The following is a 23793-nucleotide window of genomic DNA, read 5'->3' on the forward strand; positions in this document are numbered from 1 at the left end:
CTGGTTGGGAATTTTCTAGATACGGGGGGCAAATAGAACTTGTGACCTCCGTTATGACAAGATTTGGGAAATCCATTTAAGCACAGATAACTGGTCAGGGTTAGTTCCCATGTTCTTCATGTCATTAACCTCTATCACGCTTCATCACCTGAAAGAGACTGGGGACATTTTCACAGGCTATTCTTCCCATTAAAAATGGATCAGGGCCGAGATTTAGAAAGACTTCCCAGACCCCATCACCTCTAATGGAATTAGTCGATTTCACACTGGCTCGAAGCACAAGCACAGGCAACTACAAGACTTAGCAGACAGTGCTGATCTGATTTAGAACGAAGAGGAAGAAGAGTATTTCGTTTGTCCATTTACACCTGCATTCAAATACAGGGAGGTCATGATTGTGTGGGACAGTCTGAAGAATACTTTGTATCTCAGGAGATTTGATATATTTCTTGCAATTTAAAAGGACTGTTTTCTATTTGACTATTTTAAAATGCAATATATTTCTGTGATGGCAAAGCTGAATTTTCACATGATCCTTCAGAAATCTTTCTAATATGCTAATTTAGTACTCTATTATTGTTGTTGCTAAAAAATATTAATAATGGTTCTCATTATCAATGTCAAAAACATTTTTGATGCTTCATTTTTTTCAGGATTCTTTGATAAATATCCAATTTAAAACAACAGCATTGAAATAGAAATATTTTGTTTTTTTACTTTACTGTTACTTCTGATTTAATGTGTCCTTGATAAAGTATTAATTAAAAAACAAAGTTATAAATATTGCTAATAAGAAGAAATGTTTCTTGAGCACCAAATCAGCATATTAGAATGATTTCTGAAGGATCATGTGACACTGAAGACTGTAGTAATGATGCTGAAAATTCAGCTTTGCCACCACAGGAATAAATTACATTTTTAAATGCGTTTAAAATATATAAAGTGCATTTAATTATAATCTAATTAAAGGTTTTGTGACATGTTAGACAGACATACAGCAGCATATATATGCTTGTGTTTGGTTAAATATGGCTCTCCTCCAAATGTCCTGAAGTGATATTTTACTTGTGAGCAGAGCGTTGAGGGAGGCAAACTAGCGGGCCACACAATCAAACCCTGACAGCTTCATCTATCTTATGCACATTTATCTTATGCAAACAAAGAACAAATAGGTTCATCCATCATCGAAAGTAGCAAAAGTAAACAGAACCGTTCCATAGGCACATACGGTATGCTCCTGACAGTTTACCTGAATCATCCCATGAAAAAAAAAAACAAGATGAAGGTGGTTCTTGTTCTTTTCCATTCTAAACCTTATATGAAGACTGACATCTAAGATCCATTACAAAGACAGAGGCAGGTTTGCTTGCTTTATATCGGATAAGATATATTTAAAACATTGATAATTCAACACCAACAAAAGTAAAATCATGATGGCTATTTACAAAAGATGCAAGCACACAACCGTTTTATATAAAAAACACAGTCGGACAGAATACAAAAATGAGGACATGTGGAAAAGTCCAATATGTTGATCAAAAAAACTGAATGGCTGGTTTTGGTTGTTCAATTTGACATACAAAGCAAGGGTCAATAGTCAATTATCATCAATAAATTAAAAAGGGAAACATTCCTCTATTTGGTCACTGAATTGAAAGGCATGTGTTGAATAAAGAGAGGAGAGGGAACACTGATGTCCAAGCAAGGCTCTTATCTGGGCACAGGTGGCTGGTTCATCTCAAGAATGTACAGACACAGCCTTTCAGAGTCCACGATCTCATTATCACTGGGTTACGGCCTCACACACACCGAAGGGAACACTGTTCCCCATTAGTTTGTCCAGATGTGGCATGTGGCCAATCATACGGTGGGGGTTTTGCCTGAGTGAGGGGTTTGTTGTTGCTGTTGTTGTTGTTGAAGGTAAAGTGGTCGTTTCACTCTGGGCTTTCTGCGCTTGGGTTTGCTCTTGGCCTTGGTCAACTGCACCACAAAGAAGGAAAGCACAACCATGGCACCAAGAAATGCAAACATCGGGATGGTCTGGCCCACCTCTTGATTATAGCGGCCAGGCATTATTCCTGAGGAAACACACAGACATGGATTACTATTAAAGGCCATTTTGCGGGTGATATCTAGTTGATTATTTTCTAAACACACAACAAATGCTCCTTCCTCACCTCCGGGTATGTCCCAGGCTCCACTTTCTCCAGGGGACAGGGGTCGAACCTGAGGCCGATATGGCCTTACATTAGGCAGAACAACCTTGTCCATGTCCACTGACAGTAGTTTCTGGTGCTTCCACAGATTGCTGAGAAAAAAAAAAAGAGTCAACAAACCTAGTCAGATGTGGATTTTAAAATACAACGCGTCCAGATTTAGATCTGTTTTGCACTGAGAATGGCACCGGTGTCATGTGTACTGACCTGGGAGCAGTCTCATTAAGTGGCTGGGGTTTAGCCCAAGACAGATGAGGGCATGCAGGGAGAGGACGAGGCTTGGGGTCACCCAGATGAGCCTCCAGCACTTTGGAGTAACGGTAGAGGTGATTACCTGCCAAAATAATGATAATAATAATGATGTTTAATTGATCAAAACAATTAATTAAAAATAAATAAAAATGAATTAGAAATAAATAAAAATAATTAAATGCATAAATGAATTGACAAAAATAAAAATAAAAATATATGATAAATGACTTAAAACAATTAATTAAAATAAAATCAATAAATTGATTTAAATAAACAAATTATACACAAATGAATTAAATACAAATAAATGATAGAAATTATTTAAAACAATAAAAATAAATAAATAAAAATGAATTAATTTAAACAAATGAGAAAAATTACTTTGAATAAAAATAATGAATTAAATGTATAAATTAATTATCAAAAAATAAATAGAAATTACTTAAAACAATGAATTAAATAAATATATTTTAAATAAAAAAGCGGAAAAATTACTAAAACTAAAGTGAAATTTAATCAAATTTAATGACTAATAAAAGTGAATTAATGCATAAAAATGATGAATTAACTAAAAAATAAACATATATAAATTAATTAAATACATAAATTAATTAAAAACAACAAATATAAGTAATTAAATAACAAATGAAACAAAGCAGTAAAAATTTAATATAATGAATAACAAATAATGAATAAGAAAATAAAAAATAAATCACCTTCCAATCTCTGTGGTAATGGCCTGTCTGTGCCTGTAGGGGGAACCACTCTGTTTTTAGAGTGTGTGAGGCTGGGCGGAGTCATGCTATATGAAGTGTACTGCAGCAGAGCGTCCAGCAGCCAAAAACAGTCTTAATAGGAAAAAAAGATCCCAAACACATGCAAATTAAATTAACAAGTCTGAAAATTTATAGTGAGTCTGATAGACTTGTTTGCACAAAATGTGAGCTTATATATATATATATATATATATATATATATATATATATATAAGTGTCCATTACCTTTCTGTCTGTGACTGTCATCAATGCAGTTGGAGTCTCCATAGAGCGCTATGCGACCTCCCCCCTCAGAGGGTGTTTGGTACAGTCCAAGCACAGGCACATTTTCCACCACTGCCGTCTCTTGTTTCAAGACTTCTAGACCTAGAAATTTGAGTATATGGATAACAATAACAAGATGATTAATAGTAAACGAGTGAGCATTTAGCTGGTCTCCATGGAGACAGCAGTGATGTGAGATGTATGATCACAGCAGGTGATCTGTGTACCTTGATCTTTTAAGGTATGAGCAATGACAATCCCATCCTCAGGAAAGCGAGCGATGCTGCACCCCGAGGCATAATACACTGAAAAGCGACAAGACAGGATACATTATTGAAATCAAATTTAGGAAAACATGTCTCCATTAAAACAAACTACTCAATATTGTGTATTTAACAGAAATCTATGCAATGTTATATCATCTTACTGTCATGATCTGCCATTGTGAAGTCTCCCTCATACAGACCATCACTGAAGGCCATACCCCACACTGAGATCAGCTCATTCAAAGCTGGCACGTTAGCGCCCCCTGTGTCCGGCATCCACCATTGCCTGCGAATTAATGTGTAATGCACATTTCAAAACTTGCCTTTATTTGATAAAAACATGTTTTCCCTGAACTGGACACTTTACTAAGAGCCCCATTTAAAAATTATTTGTCAGATCCAATAATAGAAACCACACTTTCAAGCCCCGCCAAATAACATTAGTTATGAATTAGGGCACTCAAATACCCTAATGGGAAGCACACTTTAATTTAAATTAGGACAGGAAAAACAAAGTAATTGGAAAATTAGACAAAACGCATTGCTGAAATAAAAATATCAGGTGAAATCAATTAATCAAGTAATTAGCAAGGCAGTCTTGACATGAGCTAGTTAGCATGAGCTATATTTTTTTTGCCATATTCAGTTTTAGAACACACTGAAATATGATATATTTTGATTTATACCAAGAGACTTCACATACATTTTAAATTAGGTTTTCAGGATTATAGCAACAAGAAAAAAAGTTACGAGACAACATTATTTAGATTTTTTTTTATTTGTCACAATGACCCTCTGAACTTTTTTCACTGACATTGTCATTCTGTGTGTGAAATTAATTTATATTTTTCATTATAGCAGAAATAACAAATATAGGGAAGCAGAAGCATTTTCAGTAACGGCATCAGACTATTGGACCCCACTGAACATTTTACCCAGAGATACATGCAATACAGTGGACTGATGAATAATATATTTCAAAGAATAGACACACAAGATTACTGTGCCTTGATGTACTCTGTACCTGGTGTTCTCATCATAGAACTTGACTTTTCTCATGACTGATGTGTTGTACCAGTCACTGAAGATAATGAGAGACAGGCCATTATCTATGTCTCTTCTCAACTTGGAAATCTCCTCTGGAAAATATTCTTCCTCGCTGTCCACCATCATCAAGGTCCCTACAAAACACACAGACAGAGGTTGACAGTCGATTTAAGCAGGCCTCATTCCATCACTAATTCCACAAAACAATTCATCTTCAAGACAGAATCTTTTAATACTGAATGAACACCTACCATACTGACTGGCATCAAAGCATGTTATTGGTGCACCCAAGACCTCAACAAAGTAGCCATTGCTGCGAAGGTGCTGATACATGTCTCTAAAGTTAGTGTGAATATGATCACCATTCCTGCAAAACAAGAGAAAAACCATGTAATCTACACCATCTTAAATGAATAATGGTACTAGAGACCAGCTATGAAATGTTACCCTCAACAGATTCTTTTCCACAATGCAAGGTCTTTTCTAACAACTGACTGAATGTGGATCATTTTTGGTGTTTGAGGCTCACCAGTCAAGTGGATCGTTCTTCATGCGCAGGTTGTCTCGGGGGAAGTAGCCAGGCGGGTAGCGCAAGTTGTGGTACTGATCCCACAGAATCCTTTTACTACGCGGAGGAGTGGGGACAATCTTTACCTTCACTGGTAGCTTCACTGTGGAGGTCATTTCGCCACCTATTGCTGACTGGATGCAAACACATGGAAAACAGATCACAGCAGGTCGTGATCTCGATTTATACTACTTCGGGACTTTAGAAGGCTTTCAGGCTTCTTAGAAGTTTTCTGAAAATCTTTCATTTTGGCTCCTTCACACCAAGAACTATAACTATAAAGATAACAATATTCGAGTCCACAGCAGCAGACGATATTGTTTGTTCTAAGCGCGGGCTGCAGTTCTGTCATCTGAAGCTTTAAATGCTTGAGCTCTTTAAAGCAGGATGGATTCTGATTGGCTGTCAATATTTTCATCGTTCATCAGGTGGAATTTTTTTTCCGAAAGTAATTCTAACAATATCGTTTCTCTGTGCCGTTATCATTGGTTGAGGTGTGGACTGAAGCTATTCTTCTATATTTAGAATGATTTTTTTGGACTATATCTTTATCATTATAGTTATTGCCCTTGGAGTGAACGGGCCTTAACTCTTTCCCCGCCAGCGTTTTTTTTTTTTTTTTTTTTTTAGTTGCCAGCGAGCGCCTGGATTTTTTATCATTTTCACAAAAATGTCATGGCCCCCAGAATATTTTTTTGCATGAATATCTGAACATGCAATATATCAAAAGAACAAACAGAGGCTCTGCTTTAAAAAATATATATATATTCTAGGTTCATGCATTCTACCAACACTTTAATAAATTTAATAAAAAAAGCAACATTTTGAACAAAAAGCTGAGAAAATTGCGTTTTTTTTTGTCAGAGACTGGCGGGATCGGATTAGGAACAATGATCAAAACATAGATTGAGTAAATAGCTTCCATTAACACCCCCAAAGCTTGCACAGTCCTAAACCTCTTCATGTTAATTTTTATGTTTGCGTTAGCTTACATGTGCCTAAGCAATCTATCACTTGTTTCTGCTTCTTTGCTTGTTTTTGGATCCAGAGATTCTGTACTATTTCAGACGATGTATAATAGCGCCCCCTACCAGTGAAAACATGGATTGCAGGAAAGTTCTGTCAATGGCAGAGAAGCTTTGACATTAAAAAATGACAGAAAATTCCAATGGGCGGGGAAAGAGTTAGACTTAGAAGTATAAAGTACCCAAATGTTTATAAAGCAATACACTTAATTTAATACTCACACTTTCAAATAAAATAAAAATAGCATGTTGTACGGGACAGTACTGATACTCACGTCATTCTCTGCCGGCGAGGCCACTGTAACCATGACATGACCCTGAGCGATGCCTTCCCATGATGCAGCTTTCTTGGCCACAGATATGGAAACAGCCAGGTAACCAGCCCAGGGCCAAAGCACAGGTGAGTAAGATACTGCCACGTCTACAAAATCACCATTCTGAGGAAGGTAGGGCTGCCAGATGGGCTGTGAACATAAAATATAACTAACATTTTTCAAAGGGGACAATAATATTTTAAGTTAAAATTCAACGTATAAAACAACATATCAGTTTACACTAAATTGCAGTCAGTCTCTTTATTATTCCCTACCTTGTCCACAATCCTTCCAGTCACACCCATACCATTAAGAATGGTCACGTTGACAATTGTCGGCATGCTACCGTAGTAAATGGGCTGTGAGCAGTAGGGCCACATGTACGGGCACTCAGTCAGATCTATGTAGCTCGGGCTCAGGCTAAAGAATAAAAACACCATCAGAAATTCATTAGAGGATGATGACCTTACTGAGAGCCAGTGCAAGATAATGAACCAGGTCAAATCTACTCTATAAAAAGGCTGGAATGTAATTAAATCCGAATGAGGGTGCGATGGAGACGCTGGCTACATTTTAAATGGACCAATTTAGCATACACGAATAAGAAACTGAGCATTCTATGTGAGCAGAAAGCTAGAGAAAGACGCTTCCCTCTTGTAATTCGCTTTGGATAAAAAGTAAATACATGCTAAATACGTAAATGTAAAGGCAAAGAGAAGAACCCAATATTTGTGCGTGTGCGAGAGACATGCCTGGCTTGTGGCTTGTAGCTGTTAAGGATCTGGTAGGCTCTGAGTAAATCGAGTTTGCCATGACCCTGCTCAAACATGTTGACACCTGGCAGCCTGCGTGCTGAGGCGATCAGGGCCTGCTTCATACTGGCCGGGTTCACCAAGTCTCTGTTCAGCACAGTGCTGGAAAGACAAAAGACAAATAAACAAGTTTCAGTGAAATGGATGAGGCTTGATGGAATATCATTTCAGTGCAGGCTGAAGACTGGAAAACAGACTTAAAAGAAACACATGGTCACTCAGAGGCCATCAAGCAAAGAGGTGGATGGGGTCAAGTACCAATGAGAGACTAATACAAATGAGAGCAATATATATATATATATATGAAAGAGATAGAAAGGAAGGGAACTGAAAGAGGAAAAATGAAAACTGTATAAATTGGAAACACCAACAAAATTAGGTTAGCCATCAGACTGCGAGGATGGACTACATCAAATATATAGACCTTATGCGCCAGAGAAACAAACGTGCAGCAATCTTTAGAATATTGTCTTTGAACTTCCGTTTTTGAGGTCGCTTTGTGTATTTCAATGGCATCGCTGTGGAGGAGTAATTAGCTGGTGAAGTGGATTTACTTATAAAGTTAACTAAAGTTATCATGGAGGATTGTAATGTTTAAAGCAGATGTCTTAAAGCTGCTGTAGGTAACTTTTGTATAAAAATATTTTTTACATATTTGTTAAAACTGTCATTATGTCCTGACAGTAGAATATGAGACAGATAATCTGTGAAAAAAAAATCAAGCTCCTCTGGCTCCTCCCAGTGGTCCTATTGCCATTTGCAGAAATACACGCTCCCGGTCAGAAACAACCAATCACAGCCAGGAGGAATGTCTTAGCAGTGTCAAATCACGCTCGTGTACGCGCTGATCACACCCCTCTCTTGCACAGGGTGTACAGTCGTTCAAACTCAAGATTGCCGGCGTGCTGCAGCTGTGCTAATGGCGGAGAAACAACCTAAACTGCCAATTTCTCGAGTGGCACCTGCTCATAAAACAAAGACGGGTAAAAGGAAAAGACCGATGACGATAAACAAGCAAAAAAGAAAGATTTAGACAGAGCCCATTGACTCGGTGTCAAAACTCTAGCCGCATAACATGTAGATAAAATGTCACTGTGCAAAGCAACAATTGAAACCTGCTAATTCAGTGGCTTGTCATGTTGCTGAAATAATGTACTAGCAAACCTTATCTAGCATTAGGCCTACATATCGCTCGAATAATTACTTACATACTGTTACATACCATTAATCTTACTAGGCTAGCTATTTATAACTTATAGAAAGGGTGCAACGTTATAAAGTTACATTACATGTATTGCAAAATACGTAATGATTTGAGGACCAAGTTTGTAGTCAAAGTATGGGCAGGCCTTAGTCAATGTAAAGCATATTGTTGATGTTTTGTCCCTACTAGTGAATGTGCCATAACTGTTTATCCGCCGTCATCGGTGGCCCTGCTTACTAGCCTGCTCGTTCACGGCAGGCTCCACTGTGGGGGACGAGCTGTGGAGGGAGGGCTGTAGCGCAGCAGAGAGCAAGGGGGTGGGACCTGTAAGTTGTGCTTGTTCAAATTTTCAGGCTAAGTCAACGTTTTCTCAAAAATCCCTACTGCAGCTTTAACAAATGTCAGTAAAGCGGGAAGATTTTAAAACGAGCAGTTCATTCATAAATACGTAAGATCGCTGTGAAAGTACAGACCGGAAGACAAAAGACGAGCGCAGCGCTGAAATGGGGCGGGGCTACATAAGGTCTATAAAGCAAAAGAAAGAGGGTGTCATTCAATTCTCAGAGAAAAATCAGATTGATTCTGTCAATTCATTTGTTTCTTGTTATTATTTGTTTGCAGGCTGTATTTTTTTTATTTACAAATGTATTTTTTTGTCCACCATAAGGCCACAGTAACAAAAAAACAATTCTGAAGAACACCATAGGTTTAGAGAACCAATTTATTTAGCTCTACTTCATATCATATGTTTCAAAGAGCAGTGTGTTTATAGCAATTAATGTACAAAGTACAGGTGGGCCCACTATCAATCACTATCTGCGCCCTGATAAACCAGCAAAAATAGGTCTTATGATGAAACCCTATTTTGAATCGCTGATGAAAATGGATATAAAACATGTCTACACCTGACATAATGAAAGAAAATGCTGTTTTATTGAGTATATCTCAAGGCCTACAATTGGATACAGCTAGTTTAGGTGTTGAGTAAACCTTTGATCAATAGTGTATGTATGTATAAATTCAAATTTTTATTATTTAAGAAATGAATAGTTTTATTTAACAAGGATGCATTAAATTGATCAAAAGTGTCCGTAAACATTTATAATGTTACAAATAAATGTTGTTCTTTTCTCAAAGAATCGTGATAAATTAGCAGTTTGCACATAAATATTAAAGGGATACTTCAGGATTTAGCATTAAGCTTTGTATTAGTAGAAAACCTGTAGAATTTTCGAATTACCATGCTTTCCACCCTCATATCCCCCTGAGACGAGAGATTTATGTATTTTTTGTCTGGACAGCCAGTAGTAGGGGCTGTTCCGCATGTTTTCAACCCGCCCATAGAGGGTGGGATCTCACTCACAAAATGTACACATAGTGTCAGCCATCTTTTTTTTAGAAGCTAAGCTAGCATGCTCTTGTTCTGTGGAGAAAGCTGAGTAGTAGGGGTTACCATCCTCTTTTTCCCGGACATGTCCGGCCGTTGATGTCCGGGATTCAGCTTTTGCTTTCTGCAGTCGCCATTCATTGTTTACATGCACACGTTTTGTTTCAATCTAACTGAATTCATTCTGATTGGTGAATCTGAATGTAGTGTTTACATGAACGCTAAACAAGTGATCGGTTGATGTGCGTTTTAACATTGCTAAGAAAATTCCCACTCCTCCGTGAGAGATATGAGACCGTGCGTCTCACAGGTGTTGCTCATCGGTAATCACGCCACCGGCCTCGCGCCGTTCTCCCGCGGCCCTCGGCCTCGTCCTGCTCGCCACAGTAAACATAATGAATGGCGACTGTAGAACGCAAAAGCCGAATCCCGGACATTTTGGGCGATCTCGAAACACATTTTCGGGCAGACTCATCGCGGAGACTCACTAGTAGCCTAGACTTGTTGTTTAACTACTGCGCTCCGTTACCGGTAGGCGTGGCCTCCTAGGGCAGTGAAGCAAGTGCATTCTGGGAGTTGTTGTCTTTCATCCACATAAGCCAAAAATACATTTTCTGGCTTTTCTCAGTCTAGAAAGCTCCAAATTCAAAAATAATTTCACATTTCTTCTACATAAATTACCCATTTTAAATACACATTCATCTTTCTAGAGGTGAAGTATCCCTTTAAGCAGCATAACCGTTTTCAACACTGATAATAACAAATGTTTCTTGAGCACCAAATTAGCTTATTAGAATGATTTCTGAAGGATCATGTGACACTGAAGAAAGGAGAAATAATGCTGAAAATTCAGCTTTGCACCACAGGAATAAATAAAAATATATTAAAATAGAAAAGTTATTTTAGTGGGCATAAGTTCCTTATTTCAAAACATTTTTTTTAAATCTTTTTGAACGGTAAAGTAAGATATAAACAGCACTGTAGGTGGGGGTGTCTAATCAAAAGAAATTAAGATTATTTTTTTTTATTTTTTTTTATGTATGGTCCAAAAAAATATAAAAAGAACAGTAGACTGGATAGTGAGTTTGTGAATATTAATGCACAATATTTTAGTTTCATACAGTTTTTGTTCAACTGTGTCTCACCTGGCCAACAGTGTGACAGCTCCAGCCACTACAGGTGATGCAACACTAGTGCCAGAGAGAGAACGACAGCCCTCCTTCAATCCTGAACCACGCACACCAGAGCCATACGTCACAATGTCAGGCTTCACCCTGCCATAGCCACCTGGCAGCTCCTGATCAACAGACAGCACAGGAAGCGAGTCAATTGAGCTGACAAGACAGACTGACAGATATTGTGATGAGTGAGAAAAAGAGCAATAAATGTGGCTGAGTGGAGACAGAGTCAAAATTCTACAGACACACGGCCAGAAATGTACTTATTTATATGGCTCCAGTGATGTCTTAAACCCCACATTGGGATATCACTCTTACTAGCCTGACTTGCTGATTTTGTGGGGTTTGAACATGTCGTTATGATAAAATAAAACATTACAATGTTTTTAAATGCATTTATTTATTCAACCTTTTCTAAATACATGTTGATAGACTACTTTCTAATTAGACAAAATTCCTTGTCTCACAACTTGAGAGATTTAAACTTAATTTGTAAAACCAGTTGATAATGAATCAATGAAGTCCTTGCATGACATTTTTCATATATATATTTTTACTAAAACCATTTAATATATTTAGGTAAATATTGCCACTTTTTATAATGTATATCTAAATACAAAAAATGGATTAGATATTCATCTTTGTGTTAATAAATACTGTGAAAACATTCCTTTTAATTTTAACTGGACTATTTATAGAAGGCCAAATCTCATTTTTATTTTCTATGTTTTTAGCCATATCACCTAGTCCTAGAGCAGAGGATTCCATTTTTATTTTAAATATTTTATTAACATCCAGGCCATTCATTTATGTACAACTATATTGTAAATCTACAAAGCCATAATTATCTGAACCACTTCAAAAGGTGGAACAGAGGATTTTTGAAGACTATGTAAATCTCTTAAAATGTACTCTCCTTCCTAAAGGAGAGAAGTCCAGGAATCTCCAGCTTTGTCTAGCAGGAGGTGTCTCTCTGCCTATTTTAGATCAGATCAAAAAGCACAGACATGTTCTCACTGGCCTCTTCGGGCAGCTGCACAGGGAAAAAAGCAGTAATGAGACGTCAGCACAAGGAGGAACGCACCCATGTTGTCATGCCTCGGGATGAGAACCTGGCAATGTTGTCCTCAAAATCAATCCCTCCAACACCAATAACATCCATCTGATCTGCTGGATTGTTCAGAGTTCTGGAAGAAACATAAAAAAAAAAAAAATCTATAGATATGTTGGGACTACTGGCCAAATTTAAAATAATTTGTCCTTGATCTACTCCACTTACCCGTAGAGAGGGCCATCATTGCCAATAGCAGATACCATAATCACCTTGTTGGCTGTGAGCTCCCAAACCTGGTTAAACACAGACAAGTCATGCTTTTATTAGAGGCTTACACTCCAAAGTGCATAAACCATATTTAATCTACCGACAAAAATACACTTGTGACAAATTGTTTGACATGTTGCTCATTTGTGGGTCGCTTTGAATAAAAGAATCTGCTGAATGTCAATTTAATTAAATCTGCCCATACCTTATCAACAAATGGATGGTCCATAAAGTCTGGTCCCCCTATACTGAGATTTAAGACATCTATCTTCTTCAGGATGGCATAGTTAAAGGCATCTAAAAACCAGGAGGTGTAGGACACCTAAGAAGAAGAATAACATTTAGGAGGAGGCATATGAGGATCATAAAGCATATGAGGCGGCGTGTAAAATCTTCTTAAATACATTATAAAATATAGAAATTGAAAACTGATGCCCGTTATAGAACTGGGCGATATAGCTAAAAGCATAATACATCCATAAACAATAATACATGTTTTTGAAAGAAGTCTCTTACACTTACCAAGGCTGCATTTATTTGATAAAAAGAGTAATATTTTGAAATATTATTGCAATTTAAAAAATCTTTTTCTATGTTAATATATTTAAAACACATTGATCCTTCAGAAATCATGCTAATATGATGATTCGGTGCTCTTTTTTATTACCATCAATGTTGAAAACAGTTGTGCTGCTTCATATTTGTAGAAATCATGGTTGTGCTTTTTTTATTCAGGATTCTTTGATCAAATTTTGATCAATCGAATGCATTTCTTGCTGGATAATAGTATTAATTACTTTCATTAATGACATGTGAAAGTGGTTGCATGTATAGGGAAATGGGTATGAATGTAGTTACCTGGTTATTAGTAAAAACTCTGAAGATATGAAGCTCAGAATCAGGAGCGAAGCCCTGGCACTCTCTCATGCTGGCGATAACCCCAGCCACGAAGGTACCATGACCCAACCCTGAAGAAAGAATATGAGACAGAAAAAGTTTAACATGGGTTGATTCATTCAAGTTCACTCAATAATAAAATATGATTGATTAAACATGTTTAAACTTGTTTCATGACATACACTGAGAATTCGTCTTACCATCATCCAGTGTTTTCTCATTGGTCCAATTGGTTCTTTCTTTAACATTCTTAAAGTGAGGGTGCTTCTCACTCAACCCAGTGTCAAATACCGCTACCTTCACCCCAGCGCCTGTATATGAACACATATAAACAGAAATGCAGACTTTAACGCAAACCTGATCTTCAAAAGTAGTAGAACTAACTACGGTAGCGCATATTCACATTCTCTCACACATACCGGTGTGTCCCATTTGCCAGAGCACATCTGCCTGCAGTATCTGGGCGACATGTCTCGGAATGGCCCGTAGGAGACGGCGACTGGAGTGTCTTCCTGTGGCATGCCAGAATCCAGAGCTCAGAGACAGACTGGTTCTCCTAAGCGGCCTTGATGATTGCCAAGACTGCCACTTCTGCACCCAGCGTGTGTCATTGCACGGGGACGCCCCATCAGTGCCCGCTGAAAGAGAAAAGGAATGAGAAATTATTCTCAATAAATTATACCTCATCCCATTTTAATGTTTTATTTTTCCCATGGATATACAATATAAATAGTGCTGGGTTTCGATTCAAATTTCAAGAATCGATTCGATTCCGATTCTCAAGATCTTGAATCGATTATCATTATTCGATTCGATTCGATCCGATCCGATCCGATCTTCGAGATTTAGAAAAGTGTTTTTGAAAAAAGCATATTTTTTTTCCAGCTGTTGAATTACAGGACTGTAGTTATGCAACATATTGATACAATTATTATAGACATTTAACTGCAAATTAATGGAGTATTGATGGTTGTAAAGAACAATCCCCCTTCCAGAGTGTTGATACAACTGCTTTCACAAACTTGCACTGGTGTAGACGACAGAGGACGCAGAGGTATCAGCAGCAGTAACCGCAGAGGATTGCAAGTAACCGCAGCAACCGCGATATTCACGTTTTTTTATAAGGCTATACCCTTCTTGTTTTGAACTTCATGCATGTGTATTGAATGTTAAACAAGTTCATAATGATAACAAACAAGACTGTTTATCGTGGTGATGTGTAGCCTACAGAGGCTTCGCACAGACAGTGAATGAGAGAGATCGGCAGAGCGCGTGTGATTACCTGCGTCTGTCTTTGAAGTCATATGTATTTGTGAAAAAGGTTGCCGTGTCAAAGGAAAGCGAAATATTTGTCGTATCATCCTTTTAACTTTCACGTCACGGGGTATTTACCATAAATGCGCGTCAGCAGCAGCGCTGGTCAGCATTCCACAGCGCGAGGAAGCCGCGGGGAAATGAAATCAGCGAGTCACGCATTGAATCAATGCCATATTGGTCTCTAATAAGTGAAGCATCAGCTTCAGCGTTACCCACGCGACGCATTGCTGCTCAGCTGAGCCTTGAAAAGTGGAACTCAAAGTTAAAAATAATTAACACCTTGTTTCATTACATCTCTTTTAATGAATCAGCTTTTTTGAACGTGTTCGTTGAATGAACGGTTTAATGACTCACTCAAAGCCCGTTGTCGTAACAATGTGCGCGCTGAGTGAAAGCCTTTCAATGCGCATACAGGGATCTCCCAGTCGCGGCAAGTTAAAGTTCACGGGGAAAATGTAAACCTATTAAAATCGATCCTCTGAGTTACGGATCGATCTTTAGAAATTAATATGAAAATCGATTCAGAATTGGTGAATCGATTTTTTCAACACAGCACTAAATATAAATGGTATAGAAGAACCTCTACTGGCATTTCTGCCATCCCATTGAATAAAAAAATCAGGGCTCAGCAATTTTAGAAATGCAGCTTTGCATCACCCCAGCTAATATTTTATAAATATAATATACATTTTTAGCAACATATGTCACAAGGAAATATTTTTATTAGACTTTTCCCATATTTTTTATTTCACATTTAGTCTTAAAAGTCTTAAAATCATTAAAATTAACAATCTGAGGATTTTAAAGACAGTATAGAATAATTTGTCAATCATTTTCAACCCATTGTAATTGCTTCTAAGACTAGCTAGATAATTTAACCATGGTGACATATTTAAATCAGCTAAATTCAACAACGGGCCAAAAGTGACAGTTCTATCGTTCAGTTCTAGCCTGAAACCCTCCTCACACTTATCCTAAGTCATTAGGCTATGCTTATTGCTAAACCGACAAAACTTGCACAGTATCAGATTCTAGATTTGTCTAACACCAACCTAACCACACAGCATCAACATCTACACCTTCATAAGCATTTTTATTGGCCCTGTGAATAACTTCCGGCGAGACCAGAGATGAGTAGCCTGTGCTTTCAGGAATATTCAAATGGAGCAGAGTGATAATAACAGTGATCACCTTAACTCTTCTATGTAAAAGTATCCTCATAAAGGTTTAAAGAGTAAAAAAAAAACCTCTTGTAAAGTGCGGGCGTAGCGGTTGGAAAGCAATCGTAGGCGTTTAAGCGTGGCTGAGTTGCAGAGCAAACCACTTTGACCAGCCCTGACATGTCAGTCTTCCTCTCTGGCTGATTACTGCTCATTAATCCCCCCTAGAGCTATACAGACGAGACTAGTGCATATACTGTAATTATATTACATTTCAATCCCCCACTCGTGCTCCTGTAGAGCTGACCCAGACACCATTTAAATGATAATTACTTGCATATATGCTCTCAAACCGTGACTAGAGGTTATTCTTAGAGAAACAGACCCAGCTAATGATGTATTTTTGTTCGTATTACCGAAACCAAAGTGCCTCGAAGCTATACTATGTATACTCTGTAGTGGGAGAGTGAGATATGCTAGCATTTAGGGGTGCCGACTGATAAGCAGCTCCTTGAGTGTTAATTCAGAATGGTGCTGTCGGCAAAAATATATTTAAGTTGTCAGCCATTACTCCAGTCTTCAGTGTCACACGATCCTTCAGAAATCATTTTAATATGCTGATTTGGTGCTCAAGAATCATTATTATCAACTGCTTAATTTTTTTCAGGATTCTTTGTTCAAAGTAAAAAAAAACAACAACAAAAAACAGCTTTTTTTTTTAATATACATTTTTGTATCCATGTCAAAGTCTTTAATCCCACTTTTGATCAATAGGCTTTATGCCGAACGTCACGTGACCAAGCCGGAAAACAGATCACATCGCTTCCGAATCAGGTCTTTTATATGTGCTTCATGAATTTTTTTTGCGGGTTTACGCAAGATAACTTAAAAGAAGCAAGCAAAAATGAGCATAACCAATATCCCTCGCATACGCAGATTGATATTTAAAAGTTTTTTAATTTTTCTTCTTCACACTAACGTTTAGATATTTAAATAGCATAAAACACCAATAACAAAGTGAACTTCGTAGGTTAGCTGATTACCTTAAAAATCCATAGATATCTTAGTTAGTTCGGCCGTTAACACTTTCTCTGACAAGCGGATGCAATGAGACCCGTTTTCCGGTTTGGTCACGTGACGCTCGGCATAAAGCCTATTGAATGCATCTTGGCTGAATAAATGTTTTACATTTTTTCCAACAAAAAAAAAATCTTACTGACCATAAACTTTGAATGGTAGTGTACACTTAAATGTTTTTTTGGGGGGTTGATGCTGCAAAATCTTGCAGTAAACATAAGCATTATACAGAAGCCGTGCAGCTTGTTTAGGATGTTGGTAAAGGAAGACTGTCACAATGTTATTATGCAGGAGCGGACGGTGCTAGTAAACCGTAATCACTCTCCCAGGGTTTCTAAACACTGACAGCAGATTTACAGATTGACAGCAGGAGTGATTTCTTTTTTTATTCTAATGGTGGAGAACTCAGTGTTCAAAGACAGAACATTCTTTCACCTCAAACACTTCTGAAAGCCATTTCCTCCACCCCATGCAGTAAATAAACACTTCCTATTTGGTTCACCCCCTGCTGATGACTTTCCTCCCTGCAGTCACCCCAGAGAGCTGGGAAAGAACAAATTGCATGTAACCTCTGTGATAGTGCAAAACACTGCAGGGCTCAAGTGTGACTTATAAATACAGTACAGCAGTTTTTCCCAACCATGCTCCTGAAACCACACCAACAGTGCACATTTTGGATGTCTCCCTTACCTGACCCATATATTTCTGGTCTTGGAGTCTGTAATAGATAGATAGATTGTTTTATTTAATGCCATGTCAGCATCTAAGGCTATTTTTCATGGCTGGAGTCTCTAATAACAAGCTGATGAGCTGATTCAGGTGTGATTGATTAGGAAGAGTTGGAAAATGTGTGGTGTTGGTGTGCCTCCAAGAACAGGGTTGGGAAACACTGCAGTACAGTATAATACCGTGTACTAGCACTGCATTTTAGTAAAGATATGATAGATAGCCGTATTATGCCTATGTTCTGAAAGTCAGTGTTATAAAAGTACAGTACAACTTACAGTCAGTCATTTTGAGGCTGCGGAGGACCATGCGCTGAGGCGTCACTCGTTTGATATAGGGGTGGTCCTGCAGGGTGAGCAGGCTGCTGCGGGTGTCCTGCCGGATCTCCACCACCTCAAAGTCACTGGGGTAATCGCTAGCAGGATTGTCCCTCCGTACGATGCGCCAGTTCACCGCATCCACATCTCGCATGGCGCTGCTGATGAAATCACTGCGCGCTTTGGCTGTGAAGTATCCGTTAAATGCAACTATGTACTCTAGAAGAGACGGGGAGAGAATAAAATATATTGCAAAATCCTACAGGATAAATGCACATGTATTTGCTGAGAAAACCTTGCAACCCAAGCAAGGTTTCGCATTCACTTAACGTCTTGGTTCTGCCTCTATTTGGGCAACTCATCATTCAAATGGATCCAAGTTCCAACCTTGCAACAACAACCACAATAGATCCTTTAACAGAAATAACGGCTGCTGTGTGAAACTTTAGGCCAGGGCGGGTATAGAGGAACACCCATATTCTTTCTTTGCTTGACAAACCTGAACAGAGACGCTATCAGAATGCTTTGAAATGTGGCCGTCCTCCAGAGTGCTTGACACGACTAAGAACAAAGCCCATAGTACAAAAGGGAATGCAAAACAAAAATGCAGACACAGACTACATTAAGGGTTTAGTGACTTTGAGGAGAGCAGAGAGAAATAAACTCAAATAAGATACAATTAAAGGCAGCATGTTATTCATCTTATTGTGAACAATTTATCCAAACAGATGTTACATTTTTAAAAACATTTTTGACCTAGTAATTCTTTAATCAAAAGAACATAACTCATGGTGCGTTCTATTATTTATCCGTGTCGGAGTTCCGACAAGGAAGACAGACGTTGCCTAGCAACACGCACCAACGCGCCCCCTTTCCTCGGATTTTCCCTCTCGGATTTCGAACAACCGTGAGGACACCGAGCAAGAATTCCGATACGGAATCCAACATGGCTGCGCCCTGTGTGACTTGTAAGAATTGTTTTCATTGTTTTTGGACCGCTTTGGTTGTTTAAATCACTCGTGAGTCGTATTACTGCAATACCTTACTTGCCTTACCGTGTCACTGCCTGTGGGTATAGGAATCGGTCTTGTTGTGAGTGCAATATTGAATGAAGCCTTGTTTCAAATGGGTGTTACTAACGTTAGCGTTGCTAACAGAAGATAAACTAAACATGAAATAAAGTGAAAATTTCAGAAGTTCAAACAGCTGCGTTTTGATAAGCGCATGGTACTCGGCCAGTGCTACCATAGCAACAGCTTTCCGGGTGGCGTCCATGTTTTTTCTCCGACTCGGACGCGCAAAACATACCAGAAAGCTTGAAGTGACGTCATATCCGAGGGCCGAGACGGTTCATGACAATAATAGAACGCACCATCAATCTTCCAGTGAAAATGACAGACTTCCCCTCCAGTGATGTATGCCAGACTTCTCCAATCATTTCATCTGCTTAAATCCCGCACTTTTTACAATCACAAGCTCACATTCAGCTGATCTGCCTCTATCTAAACAACTGTAAAATGGTTTCCTTTTCATTAATCTGTTTCACTCAAATGTGTCAAAATCCAACAGAAAAGATTAGTTGCTACTTCCATTCAATTATGATTTCAACCATAATAATGCATAGCTACTAGCTAGTATTTCAAAACAAGTAGCTGTCAACTTTTAAAACGCCGAACAAAACTTGCCAATTATGCCAAACTTGCCAAAACTTGCCAACGAACTTAATCTTTTTGCCAATCCCACAATTCATTGCTTTAGGTGAGGGAAGTGGGAATGAATTAAACATTAGAGGATGGCACAAAGGGCCGCATTCACAGAGCAGTAATCAGGCCACTATAAACGACGTGTTACGTTCTGGTCTTGTATACCCACATCCACACCACACCACACCCAATGTAGTGAAATATCTGCCCTTTGAAAACAACGCTGGACTCAGATTAAGTCTTAGGAATGTATTGCCAACACTCTGGGCCGGACGCCAGCAAACACACAGAACAGAGGGCACGATCCAGCCAATGAATGGACAGAGTCCTGAGAGAGAGCTGCGGCACAGTGGAGTACATTACACCAGCACTGTTTGACCTGAAGCGTTCACGTTTTGTCCTGCCCTAAATTACAACGAGAAGTGCAACAGCTGCTTTAAACCCTCAATAAAGTCCATAAACCGGTTGATAACTGATTTTCCGTACAATAAAATGTCATTATCAACACTAAAAACTAAATTACAGCACTAAATGATTGTGTTTGCAGTCCTAAAACACAATGTCTGAACATGTTACAGCCTATGAAGAATTCAGCATTCTCCTCACAGTCAATCTCAAACAAAGAGTGTAAAGTGTTTTATTCAGTGTAAAATGAAATCACTTACCATGCTTGACCACTTTGGTAGAAAAGTCCAATTTCAGCAGGATCTGTGAGCAGTTTGAGCTCAAGAGTGCATCAGCATTCAGAGGTGGATGAAAGGGAGTTGAGAACGGCCCTCTGTTTTCCTCTGTGCCCACCAGAGGCAATCGACCCCCCAAAGCAGCCACAAGCAAGCACAGCCGTACAATCATGGTCCCTGTGGTCCGTTTCTGGTTATTACCCATCTAAAGATACATGTGTCCTCAAAGGTAACAAATGTGTATGGGTATTTGCGGTTTATGAAATAGTTTAGGTCCAGAATGCAGAGAAGCCTGAATAACGCATGGCTTGAGTATTCATTTCTTTCTGCGTTTTCTCTCCATTGTGTGTTTGTGGTGCAGTGGAGGTGATCAGTGTGGCAGCCTGAAGAAAAGGATGAGGAGAGGGGCCATCTTCATGAAAGTGTAAAACAAACTACAGTAGATCAGGAGGGGTGTTCATCTGGTGATGGGCTTCCTCACAATGGCCAAAGGGTTTCTATTCTTCCTGTAGATTGAGAGGGAACAACAATTTACATTCAGCTAGTTGCTGGAAAACACAAATTTAAACTGTAATAAATTACGGATTTATTTCTGCTTAAATAAATGCAGCCTTAGGTGAGCATAAGAGACTTTTGAACAGTAGTGTTAAGACACTCAAATGACAAGGACCATTCATTTTAAAATCAAGTGTGGTCCCAAAGTCTGTTCCAAGCTACTCTACACCGACAGACGCTGACCAACGGCAACATACATATTCATTGGGTTTTGTCGGATCGGTGTTACTCCTGTCTGTTGACGCTCATGCAGTTTGAGTGCTGCATTAAAGACATCTAGAATGATGCTTGTAATTTACCACAAAGTGTTAGCCTCAGGATAATGTGAGGGACATTTCCTTGAAAACACGGTCCCCCACCCACATGCAACCTTCCAGAGGCTTAATTTCCCACTGACTCCAGGCTGTGAACACCAAGAAGTGGGCTTAACTCAGATGGGCTGAGCTGTTATGCAACTCAATATGCACACCATATGGTTCATTACTACAGACCAGACCATCCCTGCTGACTTGTGTCAACATGACAAGAAAAAAAGCTCACCAAATTATTAAATGCATGTTATAGATGTTGTAAAGTAACAATTCATTCCTGCATTATTAATTTTTTGACCTCATAATGTTAAATCAAAATGTCACAATCTGACCGGTGAAAAAAACAGACTTCTTTCTAGTGACGTATGAAGGACTTCTCCAAACACTTAGTATGCTTAAAGGTGCGGTATGCGATTTCTCAAAATCATTGTTGAACACTGTTGTATTTGAAATCAACCCAAACAAACACCCCCCCTTCATTCCTCCGCCCCCAAAATGCACGAACACGCCATCCAAGAATGTCTCTTATCATAGCAGAAGCGAAGCAAAATAATACTAAATAAAGCAAAGATGACAGAAAAAAATGAACATGCAGTACACAAAAGTATAGGCTATATAAGAAAGAGTTTGTTGTTAGTTGCCAGCAGCACACACTCAAAACCAATGTTACTCACAAATGGAGCAGAAACAACGCAACCTCTGTGTATGTTTTCAGGCCTTCTCGTTTAGGTCTCTCCAGCGCTGGAAAGCTTTTCTAATATTATTGCGGGTCCTAAACTCTTGCCTGATCATAACCCTTTTATTTCCAGTGATATAATAATAATAGATTTTATTTGTAATGCGCCTTTCTCAGACTCAAAGCGCTACAGCATGTACAGAACAAAATAATCAAACATGGAAGTAACAAAAAATACAGAAGTAACAAAAAATACACAAAAATAATAAAATTATAAATTAAAAGCTTGACTAAAAAGTGGTGCCTTAAGAAGTTTCTTAAAACAATCCACAGAAGCAGCATCCCTAATAGATGCGGGTAGTGTGTTCCATAACGTAGGCGCGTCATAGGAAAAGGCTCTTCCCCCCAAGGTTTTTAATTTACAACGAGGCTGACAGAGAGAGAGAGAGAGAGAGAGAGCTAGCAGAATGGAGAGAGCGAGCGGGAATGGATGGAGTAACCAAATATTCCTCTGAACTTTTCTCTTTTGTAATGTCTCTCAGCCATCTCTCTTTCTACAGTCTTTCTTCAAATATCCCTCTTGCTCACTCTCTCCTCCCCCATCATGTGGACACGCCCCCTAATGCTGATTGGCTAAAAGTTTGTTGTGGTGCTCTACTCGCTCCGATCCACTTTCAACAACTTTCGAAATTGCTTACAGCACCTTTAAAACCTGACCCAACAAGCTTGCATTTATCTGCCTCCATTTTTGAGTGCAACACACACACCTCAAAATCCAATCAACAACTGATGCGTAGAACCAGGTCATCGCCCTACATTTCACAGACTGTGATGACGCCTTTCCACAGTCATTAACATGGTAAATCTAACAACAGCAATTTAAATTTATAACACTCATTTTTTTTGTATTACCTACCTACCTTGGCATTAAATTGCAGAACACTAGTTAACGCTGCTGAGTGAGCATTTCTAATACAACTGACCAAGTTAAAGGGATAGTTCACTTCGAAATTAATTTTTGGTATGTTTTAGCTTACCTCAAGGGCATCCAAGATGTAGGTGTCTTTGTTTCCGCAGTAGTTTCAATTTTGATATTTTTATGTCAAACCGTTCTTGTCTGTCAGTCATATAATGCAGGTCTATGGTCACCACCTCAAAGAGCATGCACAGAGAAGCCCAAATTAAACATGATTTAATGACTCGTAAATATAAGTACACATTGATGGCCTAAGACACGAAACGAGCGGTTTGTGTGAGAAAACTAACAGTATTTATATAGTTTTTACCTCTTGTAACCACAGCCACGTCCACGTGATCTGAGGGCGCGGGCGCTTCGGTTTGCGCAAGCGCCAGAAGTGATCTTGCGCGTGTACGTCACTCATTGTTTACACAGAGATTTCAGAAGTGTTACCTTTCACTGTGAAGATCTAAACATATTTAGATATACAGAAAATCGCAATGGAAGACGATTTCGATATATCTAACAGACAACGTTGAATTTTTTTCGCAACCACGCGAGATCACTTCCGGCGCTTGCGCAGACCGAAGCGCCCGTGCCCTCAGATTACTTGGACGTGGCTGTGGTTACAAAAACTATATAAATACTGTTCGTTTTCTCACACAAACCGCTCGTTTCGTGTCTTAGGCCATCAATGTGTACTTACATTTAGGAGTCATTAAATCATGTTTAATTTGGACTTCTCTGTGCATGCTCTTTGAGGTGGTGACCATAGACCTGCATTAT

General features: G+C 38.7%; 1 protein-coding gene across 1 annotated transcript; it reads right to left on the minus strand.

Annotated features, from left to right (window-relative positions):
• Positions 1–1128: 1128 nt before the first annotated feature.
• mbtps1 (membrane-bound transcription factor peptidase, site 1) lies at positions 1129–21031 on the minus strand. The gene is made up of 22 exons (XM_056254815.1): positions 20493–21031; positions 18086–18343; positions 13947–14165; positions 13728–13838; positions 13489–13598; positions 12836–12952; positions 12589–12656; positions 12394–12496; positions 11277–11428; positions 7481–7642; positions 7004–7148; positions 6690–6878; positions 5351–5523; positions 5073–5188; positions 4799–4955; positions 3936–4060; positions 3736–3813; positions 3470–3610; positions 3185–3316; positions 2424–2550; positions 2178–2308; positions 1129–2078 (listed from the first exon to the last, which is right to left on the minus strand). The coding sequence occupies exons 1-22, from the start codon at positions 20710–20712 to the stop codon at positions 1861–1863; spliced, it is 3252 nt and encodes a 1083-aa protein (XP_056110790.1). The 5' UTR covers positions 20713–21031; the 3' UTR covers positions 1129–1860.
• Between the last annotated feature and the right edge of the window lie 2762 nt (positions 21032–23793).

The sequence above is a fragment of the Rhinichthys klamathensis genome, unplaced genomic scaffold (assembly GCF_029890125.1).
Source record: "Rhinichthys klamathensis goyatoka isolate OS25496 unplaced genomic scaffold, OSU_Roscu_1.1 h1tg000005l_1, whole genome shotgun sequence".
NCBI classification, from domain to species: domain Eukaryota; kingdom Metazoa; phylum Chordata; class Actinopteri; order Cypriniformes; family Leuciscidae; genus Rhinichthys; species Rhinichthys klamathensis.